Source organism: Perca flavescens, chromosome 21 (genome assembly GCF_004354835.1).
Source record: "Perca flavescens isolate YP-PL-M2 chromosome 21, PFLA_1.0, whole genome shotgun sequence".
NCBI lineage: Eukaryota > Metazoa > Chordata > Actinopteri > Perciformes > Percidae > Perca > Perca flavescens.
In genome coordinates, this window is record NC_041351.1 from 28030918 (window position 1) to 28055308 (window position 24391).

Genomic DNA, 24391 nt, shown 5'->3' on the forward strand with positions numbered 1-24391 from the left:
ATTCATCTGACAGCTTTAGTTAGTTTACACATTTAGATTTCTGCACACAAAACACATGTAGTTTATAAAATCTGATGTTTTATTCTAAAGTAAACTAGCCAACAATATAACTGACTACAAGTCCAGCTGAGATGATTAGACCATTAAACACACCCCTTTACACTTTCTACAAATGGGAGGACTTTTATGCATTGAGTACTTTTACTCTTAATACTTTAAGTACATTTTCCTGATGATACTGACATAGTTTTATTTAAGTCAAATTTTCAATGTGGGACTTTTACTTGTAACAGTGTGGTATTAGCACTTTTACTGAAGTAAAGGATCTGAACATTTCTTCCACCGTTGGAAAACAGACAGTCGTGTACTGCGTTATGTGGATTTGAAGGTAAAAACATTACCAATTTCCTCTTTTTGGAAGAACATCTCCTTGAAAACACGACTTTTCTCAAAAGACTGGATTGCAACAACTAGACTACGGTATCATTTAAGAACAGTGGCCTCTAGTCTAGCAACATGTGCTGGCAGGAAGAGAAGATGTGCTGGTATTCTCTCATCACTCTACCTGCCATCTCAGCTACTGACATCATCATGAACCTTGTGACACTAACAGAAGAGACCCATCAGCTTCTGGACAAACTCCCAGTTACCTCCAGCTGCTGACTGAAATCTGAGGACAAACACTCATTCACATAAACCGAGAATAAGAAAATGTGTCTTAGTATCTCATTTCATTAAAGGTGCTCTAAGAGATGTTGGGTGACGGCACTTCTTGTTGACGTTCAAAGTATTTAAAGACTAGCTCAAAAAATACTCTTAAAATAAAAATGGATGATATCCTTTGACTTAGACCATATATCTTATAACTTTACATTCTTGTAAGTTATTTCTGACATCAATATAATATATTAAATATTTTAATGGAAATTATATTTATTAGTAATCAGTATTGTACTGAATGACTTTATCCAATTAGAACTCAGCTGTAATTTTACTTACAGAGTAAGTGATATCTTTATTATATAGTTTGAGCATAGTATCAGTGTTTCCCCCAGTGTATTGTTAGTCTGGTGGCCGACCGGGCCTAAGCCACTGAGAATTATTTTTTAATGTTCCAAGACATTTTTTAAACTACAGATACAGCTGGGCAATATATCGATATCGTGTTATGAGACTAGATATCGTCTTAGATTTTGGTTATCGTAATATGGCACAGATGGGTTTTAAAAGCTCCATTACACTAAAGTGATGTCATTTTCTGAACATCCCAGACTGTTGTAACTGTTTTATTATTTGCCTTTACCCACTTAGTCATTATATCCACATTACTGATGATTATTTATCAAAAATCTCATTGTGTAAATATTTTGTGAAAGCACTAATAGTCAACACTACAATATCGTTGCGGTATCGATATCGAGGTATTTGGTCAAAAATATTTTGATATTTGATTTTCTCCATATCGCCCAGCCCTACAGCACAGTTTGAAACTTAGATGTAGTCATACTGTATTTTCAAATGTACAGTTAGCATTTAGCACGGACTTAATGTATGGCCCTATGGAATCTGACTTAGCTTTTTTTTAATTTTGCAATTCCATCCATGATTCTGTTATCACTGAAACTATTTTACTTTAACTAGGGCTGGGTATTGTTCAAAAATTTCCAATACCGTGACTTCGATACCAATTCCTAAACAATACTTTTTTTTCTCCCAATACCAATTTTATAAAAATAAAAAAAAACAATTAAAACATTACGACACAAATCTTTTTATGTATTTTTCAGCTCATACTACGTGAGCCCCGTCTCTGTGTAACAGTTTTTCCTGCCGGCCTCTACGACGTGTAACACTAAACAGCCAATCACAAGCATTATTAGATCTTGGTAGAAGCATGTTTATTGGCTCACTGATGCTGATGAGATTTACTCCATAGGGATTGAAATTTGGTATTGAATGATTTTTTCGATACTTTAGAGGCAATTCGGTTGTGGCCTAAAAAGTATTGAATTCGATACCCGGCCCTAACTATGGGTATGTGTATTCTTGTACTTTGTTTGTGAGAAAATGTTAGGGTGAGGCCTGTAATTCTGATGGTAAAGGCTGAGGGCTAAAAAATGCATTTCTTTTTTATCACTGAGGGTCATCAAAAGTATAGCATGAATGATAGAATTGTTTATTTTGGTGTCTGGACCCTTACACGGCCCATCCATGATAGGATTATTCAGACACATTTTAAATAAACACTTTCCTAGTGCTGACACAAAACAAAGTATATACAGGCTAAAATTATAACATTTACAATTCAACACAAAACCAGATAAATACAAGTAGGGTACCAACATAAACATTTTAACATAAAACCCTTTCAGACCTGAATAAATTATGCTACCAGTAGAAAATGAACAGATTAGGCAGACACTGTAGGTATTTCAAATACGTAGTTAGGGAGGACACACACACAGAGAGAGAGAGAGAGAGAGAGAGAGAGAGAGAGAGAGAGAGAGAGAGAGAGAGAGAGAGAGAGAGAGAGAGAGAGAGAGAGAGAGAGAGAGAGAGAGTCAATATGGTCATACTAATAAAGCCTCTTTGAAATTGAGAGAGACAGACAGAGACTGTGTGCTTTCATAAGTACAGTATGGAAGTAGGAATGTGTGTGTACCCTGGCCGTGCTTGGTGAAGACACAGGAGGCGATGCCGCTGACGTCCTCCCGCCGTACGCAGGGGTAATGGACCTGCATCTTGACCGTCGGTAGCGACACCACGTGGACGTCGCCCTGGTTGGTCAGAACCACCAGGCCGCTCTCGCCGTAGTCCTCCGTGCGACTGCTGCCGAACCAGGCCACGCCCACCCTCCGAACTCTGGAGCCATCCACAGCCGTCAGCTTCAGCTTCATCTTAGCGCTCACCTTGGGCAGGGTGAACACCTGAACACACAACAACACGCCACGGTCAGCTGAACTAGCAGTGGGTAGGGGATTTCTCTGTGTGTGTGTGTAGGTTCCTCTATTGGTGCTTTTCCATCACATGGTACCTGCTCGCCTCGCCTCTACTCTACTTTTTTTTTTTTTCTTCATAATGGAAAACCAAAAAAGTACCTGGTACCTGCCAACAGGTACTTTTTAGTACCACCTCAGTTGAGGTTCTAAGCGAGATGGAAAAACACTGTGTGTGTGTGTCAGAGAGAGAAAGTTCCTCTGTTTGTGTGTGTGTGTGTGTGTGTGTGTGTGTGTGTGTGTGTGTGTGTGTGTGTGTGTGTGTGTGTGTGTGTGTGTGTGTGTGACAGAAGGTTCCTCTGTGTGCGTGCATGCGTGCATGTTTCTGACCTTAAACTGCTCCTCAGAGATGACCAGGAGGTGGTGTGAGCCCTGCATGTCCGGGGAGCGAGCCAGGTCGTGGGCCACCTCTAGGGGCTCAGGCAGAGGAGCTCCGTGACCGTCCAGCACCAATATCCCAACAACAGGAGCCCGGTGCATCAGCTGGATCTCCTTAGCTGCAAGAAATGAGGAAAAGAATGGGGGGGGGGGGGGGGGGGGGGGAGCATTACAACAAGAAGACAGACAAGAAAGCAGCCAGTGGTGGAATGTTGGCAAGTATATTTAGTTAAGAACACCCATCTTACATGAAATGTCCAAAACCCTGAAATGTTCTGGTGCATGGATGATGACCAATTGGAGTGGTTGTTTAAATTTAATAGATATAAGTTGACGACTTTTGTTTCTAAAGCATGGCAAAAAAAAAGAAAGACTAGAAGGTGTATTTGTTTAGGGCATGTTGTTACTTTGGCATCTGGCCCTTTGTCCTAAGTAATGGTGTCTGGTAAGCCCATGTGGGCCAGGCATATTTTGTTGTATGCATGACACAATAAAATTATTCATTCATTCATTCATTCATTCATACTAAAGTACTGTACTTAAGTACAAATTTGAAGTACTTGTACTTTACTTGAGTCTTTTCTATTCATGCCACTTTCTACTTCTACTCCACTACATTTCAGAGAGATATATTGTACTTTTTACTCCACTGACAGCTTTAGTTACTAGTTACTTTACAAGTTAAGATTTTGCATGCATAACAATAAAAAAAACTTTTATTAGAAATAAATCCAACTACCCAACAATTTAACAGCCTACAAGTACAGCTGAAAGGATTAAGTCGAATGACAGAACTGGTTGGATCGCTTCCAGTTTAGAAAATGTGAGGATTATTCTGCATTCAGTACTTTTAATACTTTCAGAACATATCCTAATGACACACATTTTCAATGCAGGAGCATTACTTGTAACAGTGTGGTATTAGTACTTTTACTGAAGTAGGTGATCTAAACATTTCTTCCACCACTGAAAGCAGCCTACCCCAAACATCAGAAACTCTGTCTCACCTGGCTGTGCGGTTACTGGTTCTTCTGCCCTGTGCTCTACAGGAGGAAGGCGGAGCATGTATGCAAACACACAGCCGCCATTGGTCCCTGCCCATAGGGAGGGTGTGCTATGTGAACCTACAAGACAATGAGGAGACATGTGGACAACCTGAGGTACAGTACCGTGAATGTACTAAATGCATGGGCCTCATTGTGTTTGACGGTCTAACTCACTGTCTGAGAGGAAGGTGTCGGCGAAGTAGATGGTCCGTACGAGACCGGTGAACGAGTCGTCTGAGGAGCGAGCCTCGATCTTCCTCTGGACAGGAGCCAGCTCCATCTCTGCCAGTTCAGCCTCCAGACGAGCGTTCGCCTCCTGGAGCTACCCAGAGAGAAGAGTGTGATATTGGTTTCAAAAGAAATACAGTTTGAAAGAGGTGACAGGAAGGCTCTTAGGCCGCGTTCAGACAGACCCAAATCGGTTACACCTTTGTTGTCACAAGTTTAATAGTCTCGCATTGCCAGACCTTCCTCCACAGCGCCACAGCCACGGTGTCTCTGCTAAATAGCCTCAGGAAGGAACTTGTTTTGGTGGAACATGTGAACGTTAAAAAGTTGTTTTAGTCAGTAAAAAAAGATTGGACAGATAGCCTAGCTAGCTGTCTAGCCGAGCCATCTCGGAAGTGGAACGTTGTGGATATAGACTCAGAGTTTATTAACTGGTGGACAGAGGAGGAGAGCGCTAGCGAGCTACCTTGGCAGCGTTGTGGACGTGATGTTTCCTCAGCGAGACTCTGCTGCGTCGGATTCTCCTGAAGGACTGTCGGAGGGATTTCTTTATGCTCTTCACCCTGGACAGAGGGCCCTCCATGGCCAGCTGGTCTGTGGGGTTGAGGGTGCACCTACAATTGGAAAAAAAAATACTGAGTCAACACATACAGTAAATGCTCTGTTGATGTACAAAATAACCTGATGGACCGATTTAAAACCTTCCATCACAGTAATCGTACAGCCACTGCTGACATGTCTTTGAGCAGCAGATTTCCAACAGTCACATGGGTGTCCTGTAGCTCATTATTCTCCACTTTGTTTGGAGCCAAAAAGGTTGAACGTCACTTCTTCAGACAAATTTCAACAGACTACCTTCCATTAATGCTTTTTGTACTTCTCTTGACAGCGATGAACTTAAAAAACCCATCACTTATTAAAATAAGTTACGGTAATATTCCGTGAGCAAGAAAAAAATAAAAATCAACCTGCATATTTCTCATTTCTTCTCAGTTCTAAACCTTATTTGACACTTCAAAGCACTAAGTCATTTTTAAGCCATTTTTTCTCTGGATGGAAGTCACAAAACACAAGATTCAATAATTTAATGATTCATTATCTAAAATAAAGATGGTATCAACCTGAATGGTGATAAAAGCGCAAACGTACAAGGTCTTCAAACATTCAAATGTCACACAACCGTAAACTGAGTAAAGGTTCGGTGGACAATAGTGTGCAGTGAAGAATGAATGCAGATATGCATGAGCATCACAATATAATGTCTCACCCCTAATGTGTGCTATATATTTTGACCTAATGCAAGTCCTTTTGCATGTGAAAACATGTTTATGTGTGCAGTCTCAGTCACTTCAAGCAGCTTTAAAAGTCTAAGAGCTCAGAAGAAGGCTTGTGACAAAAACTGAATCCACAAACCAACTTAAAAACCTGCAAAGACAAGGCGTGTGGCTGTAAAATGGAGCTATCAGATGCAGCTAGCATGCAACTGCTGAAAACATGAAGCAGAGAATTCCTGGAGGGTATACATTTTCTATGCACGAAATGCAGCTTTAATTCCTCAGCAGCTCCTTACTTGATGAGGACGTTGTTCTTCTGTTGGTAATCGTATAGGCCAAAGCCGTGGCTTGTGCCGAAAGCTACCAGCTTCCACTCCGAGTGCAGGGTGAGGGCGGTGACCACGGCAGGAGGCTGGCACTGGACCAGAGCAAAAGGCTGGAAGCCTGGAGGAAACAGCACCGGCTCCTCTCGAACGTCCAGCCGAGCGTGGCCCTAATCAACAAGAAAACAAATAGAATATGGATTGGATCACTTTAACTCTGGTGGTGCAGGCGAAATTCTATTTTTGGTTGGTACTGTACTAGCCTCGCATTGCCAGCTCTATCTCCACAGCGCTGTGGAGTAAGGTCTGGCTACACCACATAAAAAATAAATAAAAATAAAAAACGCTCTGGATTGTTTGCATTTCTTTAAACCAATCACAATGGTGTTGGGCAGCGCTAAGCTCCGGACGCAGCGACGGTGGCTCTGCTAAATAGTCTCAGGAAGGAACTTGTTTTGGTGGAACATTTGCACCACGCAAAAGAAAAACGCCTCATACAATATTAAATTAACTGCTGACTAGGGCTGCACAATGTCGTCATTATTATGTGGCCATATCAACTGGCGCAATAAACATATATCGCAGAAGGCTGCGACAAAACGTGAAAGACAGAGATTATTTGTGTTAGCTGAAAGAATATCGGTAGCAAACTGCACTTTAAAATCTTCACTCTTTTTTTAGTGCTGCCTTATATGTTTAATAAAAGAAAGTTGGAAATGATTTCCTTACATACGTTTAAAATCAACAAGCAATTTGTTGTATTTTAGCAGAATACTAAAAGCAGTAGAAATGCAGAACTAAGTACAATTAGATATCCGTTCATTTCATTTTTTGTGCATTATACCAGAAAAATTTAAAAGTAACATTAAGTTACAATATAAACTGGCCTGACTCAGTTTAAAACTGGTTTTCAGCAGGTTCCTGTTCTGCAGAAACATAAAACATTGAACATAGTTGAACATTTGTACAGGACATTAGCATGGGCTAGACAGATGCAAACACATAAAATAACAATACAAGCAGTGCAAACAAGACTAGGACAATACATGAACAATCAATGTGTGCAAGTGTAACTGTTGAACAGTTTGTATGCCTTTTTGAAATATGTGATGGATAGAAGTGTTCTGATGTGATGGGGAATGTCATTCCAAATGTTGGTGTATGTATAAAAAAAGGATTTCTGACCATAGTTGTTTTGTATGGGGGGGGGGACTGGAATGAATGCCTGTGAAACTGACCTAGTGAAGCGTACTGGTATCACATTGTGTGTCGGGAGAAGTGAAGCAAGTGATGGTGAAGTGCTATTTTGAATCTGAAAAAATGCAACAGCGTGGCTGTTTATGTAGTTCTGGTAAGTCAGAGCGTTTGAGTGCATTGCAATGGTGAGACCACTTTGGGAGATTACTGTGGATCATGAGAGCACGATTGTATAGTCGTGCTATTGGTTCAGTAATTTCCTTGGTGGTAAGAGACCAGATTGGAAGACAGTAGGACATTGAAACAGTAAAGGCAAGATATGATCTAATCTTGTTTATCACAATTAAAATCGCTATCGCCATATTCAACAACATTATCGCATATTGCATATTTTCCTCATATCGTGCAGCCCTACTGTTGACACAATACAGTAATGTGAGCTATTTAAATGAGCTGATACATGGTTGAACCTCATTAGCTCTTACCAGTGTATCTCCGTGTGCACTTCGTCAACAGCAATCCCACCAATCGCTCCCAAAACGTCCCAGTTAGAGGAAATGCCGTAAACATTTTATTTGTAAATCTTTACAATCATTCCCCGGAAAAAAAATCAAGCGGGCCTGCACTGTTGCACGATCAAATTTTTCTTCAAAACTTTTTCAGCACGTAGCTTGGTAGCTCGAAATTTTTTGTCGTTTCCCAAAAGGAACGGAGTTTAAGAACGGCAACACACAGACGGAGAGGAAGGTGAGGGCCATCCGGCGGAACAACTGGAAGTGCCGGATTTAAGGCAATTATCCTGGAAATGTACTGTTGTTGATCTAGACTAGTACAGTACATTCAAAAACAATGACACAAGGGAAATAAAGGGAAAGTAATATACTGTAACTAGCACTGCAAGATATTACAGCTTTCAGAGAGTGATGAGTAAAGCTTTAAAATGATGAAGTCATGAGTCACACATTTGTTTTTGCAGTAGCCAGTCCAACAGTGCTCGTTACCTTCCAGCGGAAGCCCTCTTGGCCCTGCAGCAGATCCACAACTTTAGCCTCCACGGTCTGCTGCGCTGCCTCGTCGTTCAGTTCCAGCACCAGGATCTGGAGAGACAAACCCCAGACACAGCAGAACACGGGTCAGTTAGCACAACAACACAGCCATTTTCAAGCTGAGGAAAAGGAGTAGGACTGCGAGTTAAATGTTTGGTGTAACATTTGGTTTAACATTTTTTTCTTCCTCTTTTTATTATTATTATATTTAGGACTGTTTTTATAGTAGGCACATCAGAAATTTCAGTTTACAGGAAAGTAGTGATATTTGTTATGGGAATTGTTTATTATTATAACTTTGGCTTTTGTGATAAATGTTCTGTGTTTGACTGTTCAATGTTCCATGCTTACTAAAAGATGTATTTCTGGCAATTCATATCTATGTTCTCATCCTAGTATAAGAATATAGAGCAGTTTATGATGGTGTCTCATGTTATAAAGCTCCATGGCATGTTTTATCTGTTACACAGGGAATATTGAACTTTAGCTAAATTTTTTTTTTTTCTCTTCCGCAAATCGAATGGTAATCACAATATCTGGCACAAAAATTGCAACTTCATATTTTTTCATATCGTGCAGCCCTAAAAAGGACACCGACTCAGTCCCGTGCGGGCCACTGAACCCTCACCCTGTGAGCTCTGCCTGTGTTTGTGCAATTGTGTGGAGAGTTAGTGGGGAGTCAAGTTGACAATAAAAACTTCCCATAGCGAGTCTACACCGGACTGACCTCTCGCTCTATTAAACCCTAAACAGAAGTGCACATGCCAGAGAATAGAGGAAACATCACAGATATACAAGTTCCCTCTTGATACTTCATCAAATGTTATTTTGATACATTTTAGCAAATGTTACAGACACAGACAGACGCACACACGAGGGAGATGGATCCATTTCAGAAATCTTCACTATGTTATAAATAAGGGCTGTCCCTGCCATTTTAAGGTTTACTGAATGTAAATAAAAAGACTTTTCTCAGATCTAATGATTGGAGTTGAACTTATTTTAAGTTTTATCTTTATCTCTCTTTTATCTTTATAAATAACACTCAAAGAGTGTTATTTAGGATCTGATCTATCTTTTCCAACGTTTTAGACACAGATATGGTGATAACTGTCCTAAATCATGTGAAAAAGAGATGCAAAACCACCACAAAGACACAAACCGACTACAGAGAGACACCAAATGCCCAAAGACCAGAGACCCAAAAAAACCTCAAAGGAAACTCAAATGACCAAAAAGAGATATAACCAAACAAAGACAAAATGTATGATAAAATTCTTTTTTTTTTTAAATTGAAAAACATTGATAACATTTTCTTGATGGAGGATGCCTAAACCCCCCGCCAAATACCTTTGTGGCAAAGTCTGCCACAAAGTGAGGGAAAACACTGTAAATGACAGGTAATGTTTATAGCTGTAGGTCAACCGTCATCTCACCTGTCCAGCTGTGCCAGCTATAGTCAGATAACCACTGTATTTACAAAGGTGGATCTTCTGAACGCCGAGCCTCGGGTCATCACTGTAGGGGTCAAAACAGCCAACCTGGACAATAGTAAAAAAATTTCAGCAATTTAGTATTGTACTTGTACAAAAGTTAGGAGACTTGTATGAGACAGATTTAAAAAATAGTCAAAGTAGCATAAGCAGCGATATCCTGAGTTTTAGTCCCTAGTGTTAGTCAAGCTCCTAAAACGATTGATCCTACATTTCCCATGATGCCACTAAACAGTTTCTTTGTCTCACACACACACACACACACACACACACACACACACACACACACACACACACTTTGTAACTTCAGTTATAAAAATGTAATTCATTTATTTTTCAGCCATTTTTCAACTGAAAGTTGTGCTCCAGAAAAGGTTTGTAAGAGGACCTTGAGTGGAACAGTTTTTAAACCACTTTTTTTTATTTATTTTTTTATAACAGACACACACCTTTCTGAATGGTGGCCACTCTCCTTCAGTGCCTTGGTTCATGTTATCATTGGGGTCAGCATCTGTGTGGAACACTCCAGCTGTGCTTAACTTGTACATGGGATACAGACAGACTCCTGATGCATCCCAGAAACGCACTGTCCCGTCCTCATGCCTACACACACACACAAATAAAGTTGATATTGTTAAATCTGTCAAAGAAATGTTCCAATATACAGTAGGTTAAGCCCAGTCCAGACCAAAGATTCGCGACAAGACGACCGTAAACTTGCAACGCGTCGGTCTGCAGCATTCTAAAACCTGACCGTTCACACCAATGAGACAAGACGGTGCATCATCTCCATAGCAACGACTCTTTGTACTTCCATTCTAACTTCCGACTTCCAGGCTTTTTTGTAGCTGGATATATCATTCGTTGCATCTAAACTAGAGCTGGGCAATATATAGATTATTATATCAATATCGTGATATGAGACTAGATATCGACTTAGATTTTGGATATAGTAATATGACTTAAGTGTTGTCTTTTCTTGGTTCTAAAGGCTGCATTACAGTAAAGTGATGTACTTTTCTGAACTTCCCAGACTGTTGTAACTGTTCTATTATTTGCCTTTACCCACTTAGTCATTATATCCACATTACTGATGATTATTTATAAAAAAATCTGATTGTGTAAATATTTTGTGAAAGCACCAATAGTCAACACTACAATATCGCTGAGGTATCGATAGAGATATTTGGTCATAAATATTGTGATATTTGTTTTTCTCCATATCGCCCAGCCCTAATCTAAACATGAATGTGGATAGGGTTAGTGATAGTGAGATGCTTGCTACAGTTGCATTTCTACAAGAGATTAATCAGCGAAATACTTTTTAGGCTTTGTTCTAATGCCGCTGGGCGCTCCCTCTCTAGCTCGCTCCACCGTACGTGCTCGCGGGCGCACATTGAGCCTCCGTTAACAGCTTATAACAGAAATAATGTGGATTATGGATCATTTTATTGAAGCTGACTTTACCAGCCGACTTCTCTATTGGCTGATGAACCAGGTGACATCCCTTACGTTCTAAAACCAGCCTCTGGAGACACGACCAGCTGAGTCGAATCTTTGGTCTGACTGGGCTTTATTTGTCTGAGTTCAGAACTGACCCTGTGAGCAGCAGGTCTCTCTGTGGAGGGTCTGGGGCCAGGTTCTGGCCTCCTGTTATTGGCCATGGCTACATGGAAGAGAGGGGAAATGAAAAGTTTAACAATAATACCTCCTTAATGCCATCTGTTCAACCAGAAATGAAGGAATCTGTCCACATTCAGGATACAGCATACTACATATGATGAACAGCTTTAGAGTCTGAGGAGAGTCACATATAGGTTTTGTATCTGGGTAAAAGTTACACGCAGAGGTCTCTCAGCAGAGGTACCGTTAAATTCGGATTTGGTTATTCTGACTGTGACTTGCACAAATGTGCTTAAACATTACTGTTAGAGGTTAATGGAGCCCTAAACCTAGTTGGAAAATCAAAATGTCCATTTATTTACATCCATGGTATACTGTACCCATGGTTCTGGTCAAACAGTACTGAACTCCGGGTCTGAAACAGACTGACATTTTAAAGTGAATTTTTTTTCTAATAAGGGCAATGTTGATGAGATGAAACTAAAATGTCTGAAGAAAACGTAGCATCATTGGCGTGAAGTAATTAGGTTTCACACAATTGCGGCTTAAAATACTGTCATCTGAATGGAAAATAGTCATTTTTAACAATTTTTAACCAATATTTATTTTGAAATTCCTTGTGATTTACAAAAGCAGTAATAAAAATCATGACAATCAATACAAAGGGATGGTAGAAAGGGAGTAAAAATAAACTCAATGGAACTTTTTTTTTTTTTTTTTTTAAATAAAAGAATACAGTCAAGTGAATTGTTATTTGAACAAAGGGGACCCTAAATAACTTCTGGAAAAAACCAGGCCCATGCCTACCTTTTTGGAGTAGTGTGTGTTCTGCAGTTCTCCAGCGGCGATGACCCTCTCCCACAGTTTGAGGGGGATGGCGGAGACGTGGTGGGAGCAGGTGATGGCCGAGCTGTGGAGGGGAACCAGGTACGGTGTCTGGATGACGGGCCAGCCCTCCGTCTGCAGGTCAATCACTACCAGCTCCTCCTCCACCAGCACCACCAGCGCACTTGGGTCTCCTGCAGAGGGACAGAGTTTAGATCAGACATCTTCAGCTGGGGGTCCGTGACCCTTACTCTCCCCATTTACCACCGCGCTGCGTTACGAAGGTGCTAAGACCCCCGCTGCCATTCAAGCCCATGCTTGATATTCCACCAGCCGTGCGTGAAGCGGCTCTCCGCTCCACTGAAGATACGCGGCAGGATTATTTTCACGCGAGCTGCGGGGCGTTCGGACAGCCGGGCAGGAAGCGAAAAGAGAGACTATCCAGTCAATTTAACAAATCGTATACGTCTTCTTTTAAACACCACGGACAACAAGAGATTCATCTTGAAGGTGGAAAAACATAATAGACATCACAGATCTTTTTTATCAGGACAACGCCAGAAAAGAGAAGACATGGAGTCTACCTGTAGGAGTGCCTGGAGTGGAAGGTAGATACTACTTTAATAAACACGTGGTTGTTCTGTAAAGTACTTGTAGAGACAATCAAATCTGTGAGTCGGGCAGCAAGACGCTCCGCTTCTGAGACGCTCCCGGTGTGGTATGGCGCGTGGCGGAGAACGGAACAAAACCGGAACGCAGCACAGACGCGCCCGGTGGAGAATCGGGGTTAGGGGATCCTCAGTAATAGCAAAGATAAATTGGCCTATTTGTGAAAAGAAATTAATTATTTACACACTGAAGATAAGCTGGCTATAGGTAGCCATACAGTTAAACTAAAGGATGCACTGTGCCTTTCACATGCATGTTAAAGCGTAACGTTAAAACATGATGTATAGGGCGCCCGGAGAGCTCATTTGGTAGAGCGGACGCCCATATATAGAGGTTTACTCCTCAACACAGCGGGTCCAGGTTTGACTCCGACTTGCGGCCCTTTGATGCATGTCATTCCCCCTCTCTCCCCCCTTTCATGTCTTCAGCTGTCCTAAAATGCCCCCTAAAAAAATATTTAAAAAACCCCCCAAAAAAAACATGTATAAATAATGTAATAGTTTAATTTATTTTCATCCATTCGCCCCACTTTAATATGCAACTCAAATGTATACAATATATTTAATCTACTGCAGGTTGGCCTAAAAAACACTCAAACAAAGACCCAGTTTAAACAAATTATCCAAACGACTTCTTTGAAAGCCAAACCAAAAGTGAGCACACCCAAAATGTCTGTTATAACATTTGCAAGATGAAACCTTTTGATAGTCGTGCCTGCCTAATAGCAAACTGAGTAAACTGAGTTTGATGTGTAAAATTGGCAGAATGGCCCTTAAGCTGCATTCAGACCAACAACAAAACAACAACTATCTGGCGATTTTCCGCATTGGTTGGTTGGTTGGGGAGAGGCGAGTGAGACAGATCGACTGGGCTCTGTTGCTGCAGGAAACACTCAGCTGTTACACAAACTCCCGGGCAGTTCAGAGCTTGTGTTTCGGGTTTTAAAACTTTGTTAACACTTTACTTGAAGGTATCTACATACGAGTGATAGGACACTGTCATGAACACATGACACACTGTCATGATACAGTCATGTACACATGAACCCTGACTTGTCATGACAAAAACAAATGACACTTACTAAAAGAAGAGAGCGGGCGGCGATAGAGGCAGTGATGTTTCCAGTTTCCTGTACGGGACTCTCACAGCGCCTCAAAACCCACAGACAAGTCTGATCTCTGGTTACATGATTGGCCACCGCAGCGTGACGTGGGGTTGCGTTTCTCCAGAAGTTCTCAAGTCTGTCTCAACTTAACGCCTCAGGCCTGCTGCGTTTTTTTTGGGTGGCACCCTCGTGGCACCCCCCACGCTGTGAAACACACTACCCCCAGTGTTCTCAGTTCGAAAACAGACAATGTACCCATATAAACTAGACTCAGTGCTCTGGATATTTTTCCGTTGATACCAACAAAGTATCGAGATTTGATACCCGATCAAGTACGGAGCCATTTCAAATTTGCATTTATACGTGGCAGAAATCTGATTACTGCAGAAGGCTTCGTGACAAGGGTTCCTTCCAAATTGAGGGAAAAGGGGGAATACATAGAAAACCACAGCTTCAACAACAAAAAATGGATCTGATGTCTTTGGAAATAACTTGCTCATGGACTTAAAATTCACAAAATCTAAATCCAAGAAATTCCCCCTAAAAGCTTTGAGAAACAGCTTCCTTTCCATAGCTGTGCATGAGTATTTTTCGCCATTCGGCAGCTACTTTTGTGTGTGTGTGTTGCCTGCCTGTGTGCTGCGGTCCGTCTCTGATGGTGAAGAAGTCGATGATCCTGGAGGTGAAGTCCAGAGCCACGTGGGTTTTACTGTGGATCACTGTGATGCAGTGTCTGTCCCCGTAGCTGGCCCTGGGCATACCACCGCTGAACAGGAGGAACGGAGGCCTACACACACACACACACACACACACACACACACACAGTTTGCACAGAGATTAATGTGTAACAGGCAATGTGACACACCTGGGAAATAAAGTTAAACATTAGAACGGTGAGGACGTTCGAACCACTTCCACTCAGGGAGGACAACAAATGTGGTCTCAACTCACCCTTCTTCTGTAGGCAGCTGAACTATTTTAGAAATGGCCTTGCAGGGGAAGTGTCCTGCAGCAATAAAAGACAAGTCATCATCAGCCTCCAAAAAAAAAAAAAAAAAAAAAAAAAAAAAAAAAAAGAAAAGCACATTTCATGCAGCCAAGAGAAAACATGCAGCGAACACTTCTTTATGCTCACCATAAGGAATGTCGGATTTCTCCTCGTCCTCATCCTCGCCACTCACCATCCACTGACAGTAACTCCCATCGCTGTGTGAACTGAGAATGTAGCCCCCGTCCTCTGTCCACCACACACTCTCCAGTTGCTACGGTTACATGGAAAATACACAGAGGCAAATGCCAAGATTAAGCAGGCTGGTTGTAACCACAGTTTATCCAGGACGTGCTGGTATTCAGGTCACGGGCCCCACACCGAGCTATAGAACAGTTACCTGCGTGGCAGGGATGTGCTGGATGGCACACTGTTTCTCCAGATCCCAGATGACCATGAGACCTCGTCCGTAGCCAATAACAACCTGGTTCGGGTTGACCGGGTTCTCCTGTAAGGCCTCTACGTGTTCCAGATTCCTGCGGCCGATGTAGTCGTCTGGTACACTGGAGGAGACGGGGGGAAAGAGTATAAACATGGGAGAGAGGAAAGAACGAAAGAGACACACATCAGGAAGGCTGGAGACAGAACTAACTCTGTAACAATTATTACAATTTGTTTTACATAATTGCGGTTTCTTTGCTGAACTGCAATTAATTGCTAACATTAGCTTAGGTCTTAAAGGTGCAGGAAGTGATTCTTCCAAAGATTGTTGATATTTGAACTCAACTGCCAAAGAAATACAACCCTCCCTTCAGACCCCCCCAAATTCACATGCTGCTGTCTCCCATCAACATCCTGTTCTATTGGCTGGAACAGTTTTGTGTGGCTCGTGCAAGCAGTTCCATTCTGGGAAAGTGGCTACATGTGTCCACGACAATGCAAGGTTGGGGGGAGGAGGAGGGGGTTGTTGACTAGACAAAGATTTGAGTGAGATCCTTTTTGATAATGGATGCTATAAATGCTGTTGATTTGTAGACTATTGTCATCGGCCTCATTATTATGACAATGTAAAATCAGGGCTCTAAACGACGTGCGGTGTGTTGTGGTTGCCGACCTGCTGGCCACTTGGTCCAGACTAATGTTTCGCTCCTCCAGCTCTCTGAACCCTGGGACTTCAACGACGAAGACGTGTCCTCCTTCTGTCCCCAACAGCAGCAGCTCCCCGGAGGAGTGAGCCAGCACTGCTGTCACTCTGGTCACACTTGGAGGGGCACTGAGGAGGAGGAGGAGGAGAAGACAACAACAGAGGTGAGATCACTTGGGGGAATGATGGACAGCCGCCGTTTGTATAAAGCAGGGCTACGTTGCTTGCATTACCTCTGAATGTGCCCATTATCTCGATAATTGCTTGGTCTATTAAATGTCAGAAAATTGTGAAGAGTAACAGTTATAATTTCTAAAAGCCCTAGGTGATGTATTAATACATCTTCACCCAAATGTCCAAAGCCCAAAAGCGATTTATTTTTACATAATATATGACAAAATGCTGGAAACTTAGACGTAGTCATATTTTCAAATGTCCAGTTAGCTTTCAGCACTAAATGTACCGCCCTGTGGAATCGGTCAGCTTTTTTAAATTCTAAATTTCGCGATTCCGTCCATTATTCTGTTGTCACAGAATCTATTGGGCTCTACATTAATGCTGCCATCAGTCTGTGACTGGCCCCAGCTGGGCCCTCATCCAAAAACAACACTTTCCACCAGGCCTTGTAACTTTTCTGGGGTAAACCCTGCAATCCTCACATTTTTAGAATATGAATCAGGGAATTGGGTTGACAGCTATGCTTGAAAAATGACTGAAACTATTTGATCATTATCAAAACAGTAGATTCATTTTCTTCTGATTAGCTAATTGATTTATCGACTAATCGTTGCAGCTCTAGTAGACAGCACATTTATACAGAATTCATCATACTGGGGGAGAATGCAGTGCCTTGAAGGATATGCCTTTTCACGAATTAAAGCCCCAGAAACTAAATAATTTTCCAGTCTGTACAATTCAGAGGTTCCTTAAAAAGGCTCCTTGAAAATTGCCTGGACTGGAAACGGGTCAAGAAAGGGGGAAACCTGTCAGAGTGTGTCTGCGTGTTTTACCCAGGTGGCCCAGTGAGTGTGAAGCGTCCTATCTCCAGAAGTTCAGAGAGTCCCTTGTGAGCCCTTAAAGTCCACATGTGAAGACTGTTGTCATCCAGCAGAGTCACCAATTCAACCTAAACATGAGAAACAATCAATATTGTCCAAAAGGCCATTAAAAAAGGCATTCACTTTGTGGCTAGCAGGGAATACAGTTCCTGTCTCCTATGATAAACAAGGTAGGCTACTTTAAAAAGCAGAAATGCTGCCACATATGTTCTTTGACTGTACCTGGTGGGGGAGGAAGTGCACCTGTGTGACGGCAGCATTCTCATCATGTAGACCCATGAACTCCACGCCTGGAGCTCCATACCTGACCACTGGTTAAGGGCAGACTGGATTTGTGATTTGTGACAGTCCTATTGGACCTAAAGTGATAAAAGACACTTTTTTCACAACAGACATTGTTTTACAAGGTGCAGACCTCTCCAGTTGCCTCTCAGTCAGCGTTGCAAAATGTATGCTGAATTGTCTATTTTTCAAATATTAGTTGGGCTTTATAAAGTTGAAGTTAGAGATTTGACGGTATGTGGCTATGAGTTCCTCATCAGGAATGGAAAATCAACTTCTGCCTGCTCTCCTATTGTCTTGCCGACAGAGGAAAAGGTGAAGATGGCTACGAGCCTATGGCTACGATCCCAACTACATGGACAAGCAAGACCATCTATGCGTCCATCTCCATCTCTGCATCATAGGGGGCACCGAGACAAGCGAGGAATTGAACCCTGACTGCGACTTCTGTGCTGGGCATCATGCTGGCTGGTGTGCAGGCGTCAGATGGTGAGCAGATGTCGGGAGCTGTAGCTGTAGTTCACCGAGACACGGCAGGATGCTGGAGCGTCTGTGCCATTCAACCACGGGATTATTTTCCTGTGTGCCGATCTGACGGCCACATTCTGCTTTATGATGAATCATGCACAGGTTGAAAGAGCTGATGGGATTTACATTTCGCTGGAATTGTACCTTGTACGATTTCATGGGACAAAACGATTGATAGATACCAGGGGCCACAAAGCTTTGGGTTAGCCAACGTCACTGAGCATAACCTTGATGATCTTTGATAACTGGTAATCAGCTGGCTCAGTCATCTCTGGGTTTTCCTATCCAGCCATGAGCCGGTTCTATATCGACGACGTTACACTTGGGGGATTGTTCAGGTGCTGGAAAGCGAGAGACTGGACTGATCTATAAAAATGACTATTGCTCTTTATTCCTTGTCACTTTATTGTAAACAGTACTTTTGCCCATGCTGTAGGAATGAGGACTACATTTTTCCCAGTTAGCAGATTGGTCGGTGTGCGGGGGGGGGGGTTACACCTTCACGTTTTGATTGGATCCTCCGTAATAAACATGCTCAAGTGCATAGGTTACCATGGTGATTTACCTCTGTTAAAAATGGATCCATCTTCATACCAGAATACCTGAATGAAACCTTTAAATAGCTGCTAATGTAACTTTGTCAGGACCCAGGCAGACTATGAGCCGGCTGTCAATCAGCATGAACAATGGACTTTAATATCCCATAATGCTCAAGTGTCAAGTGAGCAGAGCATTGTACTGCTGTGCACCGGAGCCTGACCTCAGTGAAGACACACACCACCATCCCTATGGAGGAATCCCATTATCAAATGCTTTTGTGCGCTACATAAAAAGAAGAGAAGCTGCTTATTTCTTTGACTCAGCATTAAAACATCCTGCACTTTGAATCATAATATTCATTGAAAGATTTTCGTTCCATCTGTGCCCCCTTGCCGTTTTATCCAAGAACAATCTGCTGCATTGTACAAATGGATGATCCTAATGAGAGAGGGTACTGTGGTTATCAAAACCAGTGTGTCTCTGTGTCAATGGGGAGAGTGTACAGACTGGCTCCGCTGCGCTGTCAATGAGCAGAATTGTGCGAAAGACTATGGCGACACAGACTCCACTGTCTGAGAATGCCAGGCGGTGTTGAGCAACAGCGTGGGAAAAAAATGAAACACCTGAACCAGGTACCCATGTGAACCGCAAAGAGGATTTAGCAGCGTCATAGCCGCTCATTAGCACTGCCTGCCTCAGGTTCAAACATGCCGCTTGGATCCCTCCCTGACAACTCTTTACACACAGGTAGAGTGAAGGATACAGTTTGATGGCCCCGGAGCGGGTGCCGATGGCCAGCAGCTGCAGGGAGGGACTGTAGCCCAGAGCGCTGGGCTGGTGGGGGAATCCATGCTCCACTGTCTGAAGAGGAGAGAGAGGACAGACAGGGGTAGGGTGAGACCAAGCTTTGACGGCAGAGACAATGTCAGGACAGGACTGCAGGAAAACACACTGCAGATAACAGATTGTAGACGGAAGGATTGCAGATAACATAGAAAATATTTATCCTGCCGTCTTAAACCCACCCTCTGTCCCTTCCTCTGCCGTGGCTGTGAAAAGAATAGTATTATTCATGCGATGCAGCTGTGTTTTGATAGATTTCTTGTTTTAATTGATAATCAATAAGGATAAAAAAAAAATTCATGTAAACACATCAGTCTGTCTTTTTTCAAACATCTTACACTCTTTCCGCACATTTAGTATTCTCCACAGACCAGATGTATAAAACTCTGTGTCCGTAAATAAATTAAAGTTAGGTGTACCAGTGCAACCAATGTAAAGAGTTAGTCTGAGTCCTATACAGCCCTGTGTAAGGCCTGATTTACACAGTTGGCCATAACCGGATGCAGACTAGGGATAGACCGATTATCTGGCTGTTTTTTGGCAGTTTGCAGGCTTATTATTGCCATTTTATTTGACGGATAACCGATAGTGTTAAAAAAAGTGCTCTACTTTGGCTCGGCTACAGCTCTGTGTCTGTCCCTCTGCTTCAGTTTCACACACCACTGAGACTGACTTAATGTCCCCCCCCGCCCCAACACTATCTGACTATATGTTACTGTGCATTATGTTTCTAATTTATTAAATAATTGCTTAAAGCATTTAAACAATTAAATAAAAAAAAAAAAAAGAAAGTTTTGTGTTGGAGTTTGTAACATGTACATGTACGGTACATATAAACCAACAGCAGCGGTGATACTGCAGCCATCGTCGTTACAGTCAGAGAGGTAATCAATGATTCAGTTTAAAAAAGGTCCCAAGGCATGAAAATTTCACTTTATGGAGGTTTTTTTAACATTAATATGAGTTCCTCCAGTGGCTAGAAATGGTGATAGGTGTAAACCGAGCCCTGGGTATCCTGCTCTGCCTTTGAGGAAATGAAAGCTCAGATGGGCCAATCAGGAATCTTCTCCTTATGAGGTCATAAGAAGCAAGGTTACCTTCCCTTTCTCTGCTTTGCCCGCCCAGAGAATTTGGCCCACCCATGAGAGAGAGACATCATGGCTTTCAAACAAGCAAAGTGGCAGTTGGTCAAGGCCACACCCCCACTCTCCACCTTGCCCAATCAAAATTAAGTTTATAAATAGATTTGACTGACACACCTGGTGAAATTAGCTAGCAACCTAAACAAGTTCAGTTTTTAAGATTTCATTTGATTTTTTTTTCATCTCCACCTTATAGTGCCCTCAGCTTGCTCTTAAACCGAGTTTACTTTGTCTCAAGTATTCGTCAGCTTCGTAAATTATCTTTTTTTAATGAATACTAGTTTATGTCTAAAATTATGTATGCATGTTTTTTGTGTGGATGAATCATTTATACATCTGGCCTGTGGTTGTAGGTGCTGTGTACAACTGCTTTCATCTGCTCTTGCACATTATAGAACCTCTCTTTTTGACTTGTGACTGCAGAGCATTTAAACAGGATACATTGAAGAGTTTAAGTTTAGCATGTGTTTTCTAATTGAAAATTCTTAAAATGAATATCGCTCATAGGAGGAAATTAGCTCATATACCATGTTATCATACCATAACATCTTAAGCCGGTGTGTAGATGTAAACACAAAATGACAAAAGCAGTAGCTTAACAAGCTATTGTAAACACTAGGTAACAACTGGTAAATCCTGTGTAGACACTGATGAAGCTGTGCACCGTTCTGCAGTGCAAATACACCAAACACAAACAGCTCAGGAAAAAGAATGCCAACATCAGGAAGCACTTTTGTAGTTTAATTAGGGGTTTAACGATTTACTCAACTAGGGCTGGGCATTGGGCAATATATTGATATTATATCGATATTGTGATATGAGGCTAGATATCGTCTTAGATTTTGGATATCGTAATATTGTGATATGACACAAGTGTTGTCTGTCCCTGGTTTTAATGGCTGGATTACAGTAAAGTGATGTGATTTCTTGACCTTACCAGTAGGGGTGCACGATTCAGAAAATGTCATAATTTCGATATCGATTTTTAGGCTCAAGATTAGATTCAAAAACGATTTAAAAAATGATTCACAGGTGTGCGGTTGGCTCAGTTGGTAGAGCGGGCGCCCATAGAGGTTTACTCCTCGGCGGCCCGGGTTCGACTCCGACCTGCGGCCCTTTGCTGAATGTCGTTTCCAATTTTTTCCATATCAACCAGCTTTACACTCAACTCACGATTTTAAGTTTACGATACAATTATTATTATTTTTCTTTTTTAACCGAATGAAATGACTAAAACATATTCCTGTCATGTGCTGTTAAATGACAAAAGGAAGAAACACTAGATGGCAGAAGGATATTTTACAACAACATTAAACACAAGTTTCTGGATCAGAGCCCAAACGCAACACTAATCCCCCATCGCTAGTCTCCTCTGTGTCTTTAGCTGCAGACTGTTGGATGTCTCGGTGTTGGAATCCTTTCCATTGAACTACAGTCATACTTTACACCGAGTAGCTGTCAGCATTTTAACCCTGTTTAGTAAGCTAACTTACTAGCTAACGGAAGGCTAAGATTTTTAACCGATTTACGACGCATCGTTGCATCCCTCAGTTTAATGGTACTTTTTGGGAGAGCCTGCTGCTGTTGTGATGTGTCCTAATTCCTGAACTGTGTGCTGTGTGCAGTGGTGGAATGTAACCAAGTACATTTCAGAGAGAAATGTTGTACTTTTTACTCCACTACATTAATCTGGCAACTTTAGTTACTAGTTACTTTACACATTATTTTTGGCACACAAAACACATTTAGTTTATAAGATACAATGTTTTCATTATAAATTAAACTACCCAACAATATACAGGCTGACAGTTTGCTACAGCTGAAATGAATAGGCGATTTGACAATAAGTTGATTGACAGAACTGTTTGGATCGTTTCCAGTTTCTAGATTTTTTCTTACGTAGTTTTAATAATTTAACTACATTTTCCTGATGATACTTAAGTACTTTTACTTAAGTAACATTTTCAATGCAGGACTTTTACTTGTAACAGTATTTTTCAGTGTGGTATTAGTACTTCTACTGAAGTTAAGGATCTGACTACTTCTTCCACCGCTGGCTGTGTGTCAATTCAATTTTATTTATAGTATCAAATCATAACAAGAGTTATCTTGAGACACTTTACAGACAGAGTAGGTCTAGACCACACTCTATAATTTATAAAGCCCCAACAATGTGATGTGATGAACAGTGGCAATAATAGTCACATTAAAGATAATGGAACAGTGACTGAAGAATGTCAGGGTTCACTTGCCTTGTTGAACTGGAAGAGTTCCTGTTTGAGTCGATCTCTCTGGGACTCCTGGCCGTGTCGCCTGAACCTCTTCATCCTGTCTCAGCACCAGCGTGGTGCCTGCAGGCCCACTGACGCACGCTGCAAGGGGGAGAAACAAGAGCGGAGACAAGGACACAGCGGTCATTTATGGATCCTGCAGTTCATTTTGGTCTCAGCAGACACTCTACATGTTTTTTTGCATTGCACTTGTCCAACGTCAAAAGAGATGTTTGCAGGATGGTTGATTGCGAGTTTACATAAGTCTCTAGGTTTAATAAGTGATCTATTCATTCCTAGCTGTAGTGACACACAGCTTTAGCTGCACGATACATGGTTCCCTCTGCCATTCTAAGGTTTAGGCGCAGCACCCAAGCTGTTTTTGGTAGCACCTATGATGAATGTAAAATCAAAACTAACTAAATGATACCCCGAAACACTCAGCTCTAATGATTGTAGTTGGTCTCCAGTGAACTTCTTTAGAGAGTTTTGTCTTTAAGCTTTTTGAGTTATTAATTTATTATTATGTGCTCTAGCTTTTCCAACATTTTAGACCCAGATATGGGGATAATAATGGTCCAAAAGGATGTGAAATTTATGCTTTTTGTCTACTGAAAAACATCACATTTTCTTGAGGGAGGACTACTAAACCCCTCCACAAAATATACACACCTAAGTCTTCAACAAATCCAGGGAAAACACTGAAATAGGTTTTTTTTTTTTTTTTAAATCGCCATCTCAATATCAACTGGCGCAATAAACACATCATGAAAGGCTGCAACATGTCGCAAAAGACACTCAGAGATTCTTTGTGTTAGTTGAAAGAAAGTATTGATAGAAAACTGCACTTTAAAATGGAACGGTCACTTTTTTTTAGTGCTGCCTTTATATTCAGTTCAATCTGTTCAGTAAAAGAGATTATTTCCTTTCATTTGTTTTAAATTCAACAAGCAGTTTGTTGTATTTTAGCAGAATATTGAAAGCAGCAGAAATGCAGAACTGAGAACATTTTGAAATCTGTTAATGCATTAGTAATATTGTATAATATTCAACAACCCTATCGCATATTTTGCTTGATGGTGTTTTATGCCCCCAATGTCGACTTCAAGGCAGCGCTACGACCATCGACTTCAAGGAACTTAACCCTAACTATTGCCTAATCCTATTGCCTTCCAGGAAGCGCTGCCTGGAAGACGACGTTGGGGGCTTAAAACACCAAACGCTGCATATTTTCCTCCTACCGTGCAGCCCTGATTTAGTGTTGTCCTATTTGCTTGCCAGTTAAATCTGGGGAAAGGATTTAAAACAGCATGGAGATACAGAAAGCGAAACTGAAACTTTATTTCATCATATCCTTGAGATCAAAGTTTAAAAACCCATCACTGATGCATCA

General features: G+C 41.6%; 1 protein-coding gene across 2 annotated transcripts in view; it reads right to left on the bottom strand.

Moving 5' to 3' along the window:
* Window positions 1-24391, bottom strand: part of llgl2 (LLGL scribble cell polarity complex component 2) — a 43699-nt gene that overhangs the window by 5948 nt on the left and 13360 nt on the right. For both annotated transcript variants that reach the window (XM_028568247.1, XM_028568246.1), the window contains exons 2-21: window positions 22981-23100; window positions 19507-19604; window positions 17616-17697; window positions 17346-17461; window positions 16306-16464; window positions 15592-15754; window positions 15339-15465; window positions 15155-15209; window positions 14836-14990; window positions 12412-12623; window positions 11580-11647; window positions 10431-10584; window positions 9925-10029; window positions 8444-8539; window positions 6219-6415; window positions 5115-5262; window positions 4595-4742; window positions 4382-4498; window positions 3327-3493; window positions 2663-2927 (exon numbers count right to left, since the gene is read on the bottom strand). In XM_028568247.1, the coding sequence (XP_028424048.1) occupies window positions 2663-2927; window positions 3327-3493; window positions 4382-4498; window positions 4595-4742; window positions 5115-5262; window positions 6219-6415; window positions 8444-8539; window positions 9925-10029; window positions 10431-10584; window positions 11580-11647; window positions 12412-12623; window positions 14836-14990; window positions 15155-15209; window positions 15339-15465; window positions 15592-15754; window positions 16306-16464; window positions 17346-17461; window positions 17616-17697; window positions 19507-19604; window positions 22981-23055 (2707 nt within the window). In that variant the 5' untranslated portion in view covers window positions 23056-23100. The remainder of the gene's footprint in view (window positions 1-2662; window positions 2928-3326; window positions 3494-4381; window positions 4499-4594; window positions 4743-5114; window positions 5263-6218; window positions 6416-8443; window positions 8540-9924; window positions 10030-10430; window positions 10585-11579; window positions 11648-12411; window positions 12624-14835; window positions 14991-15154; window positions 15210-15338; window positions 15466-15591; window positions 15755-16305; window positions 16465-17345; window positions 17462-17615; window positions 17698-19506; window positions 19605-22980; window positions 23101-24391) is intronic.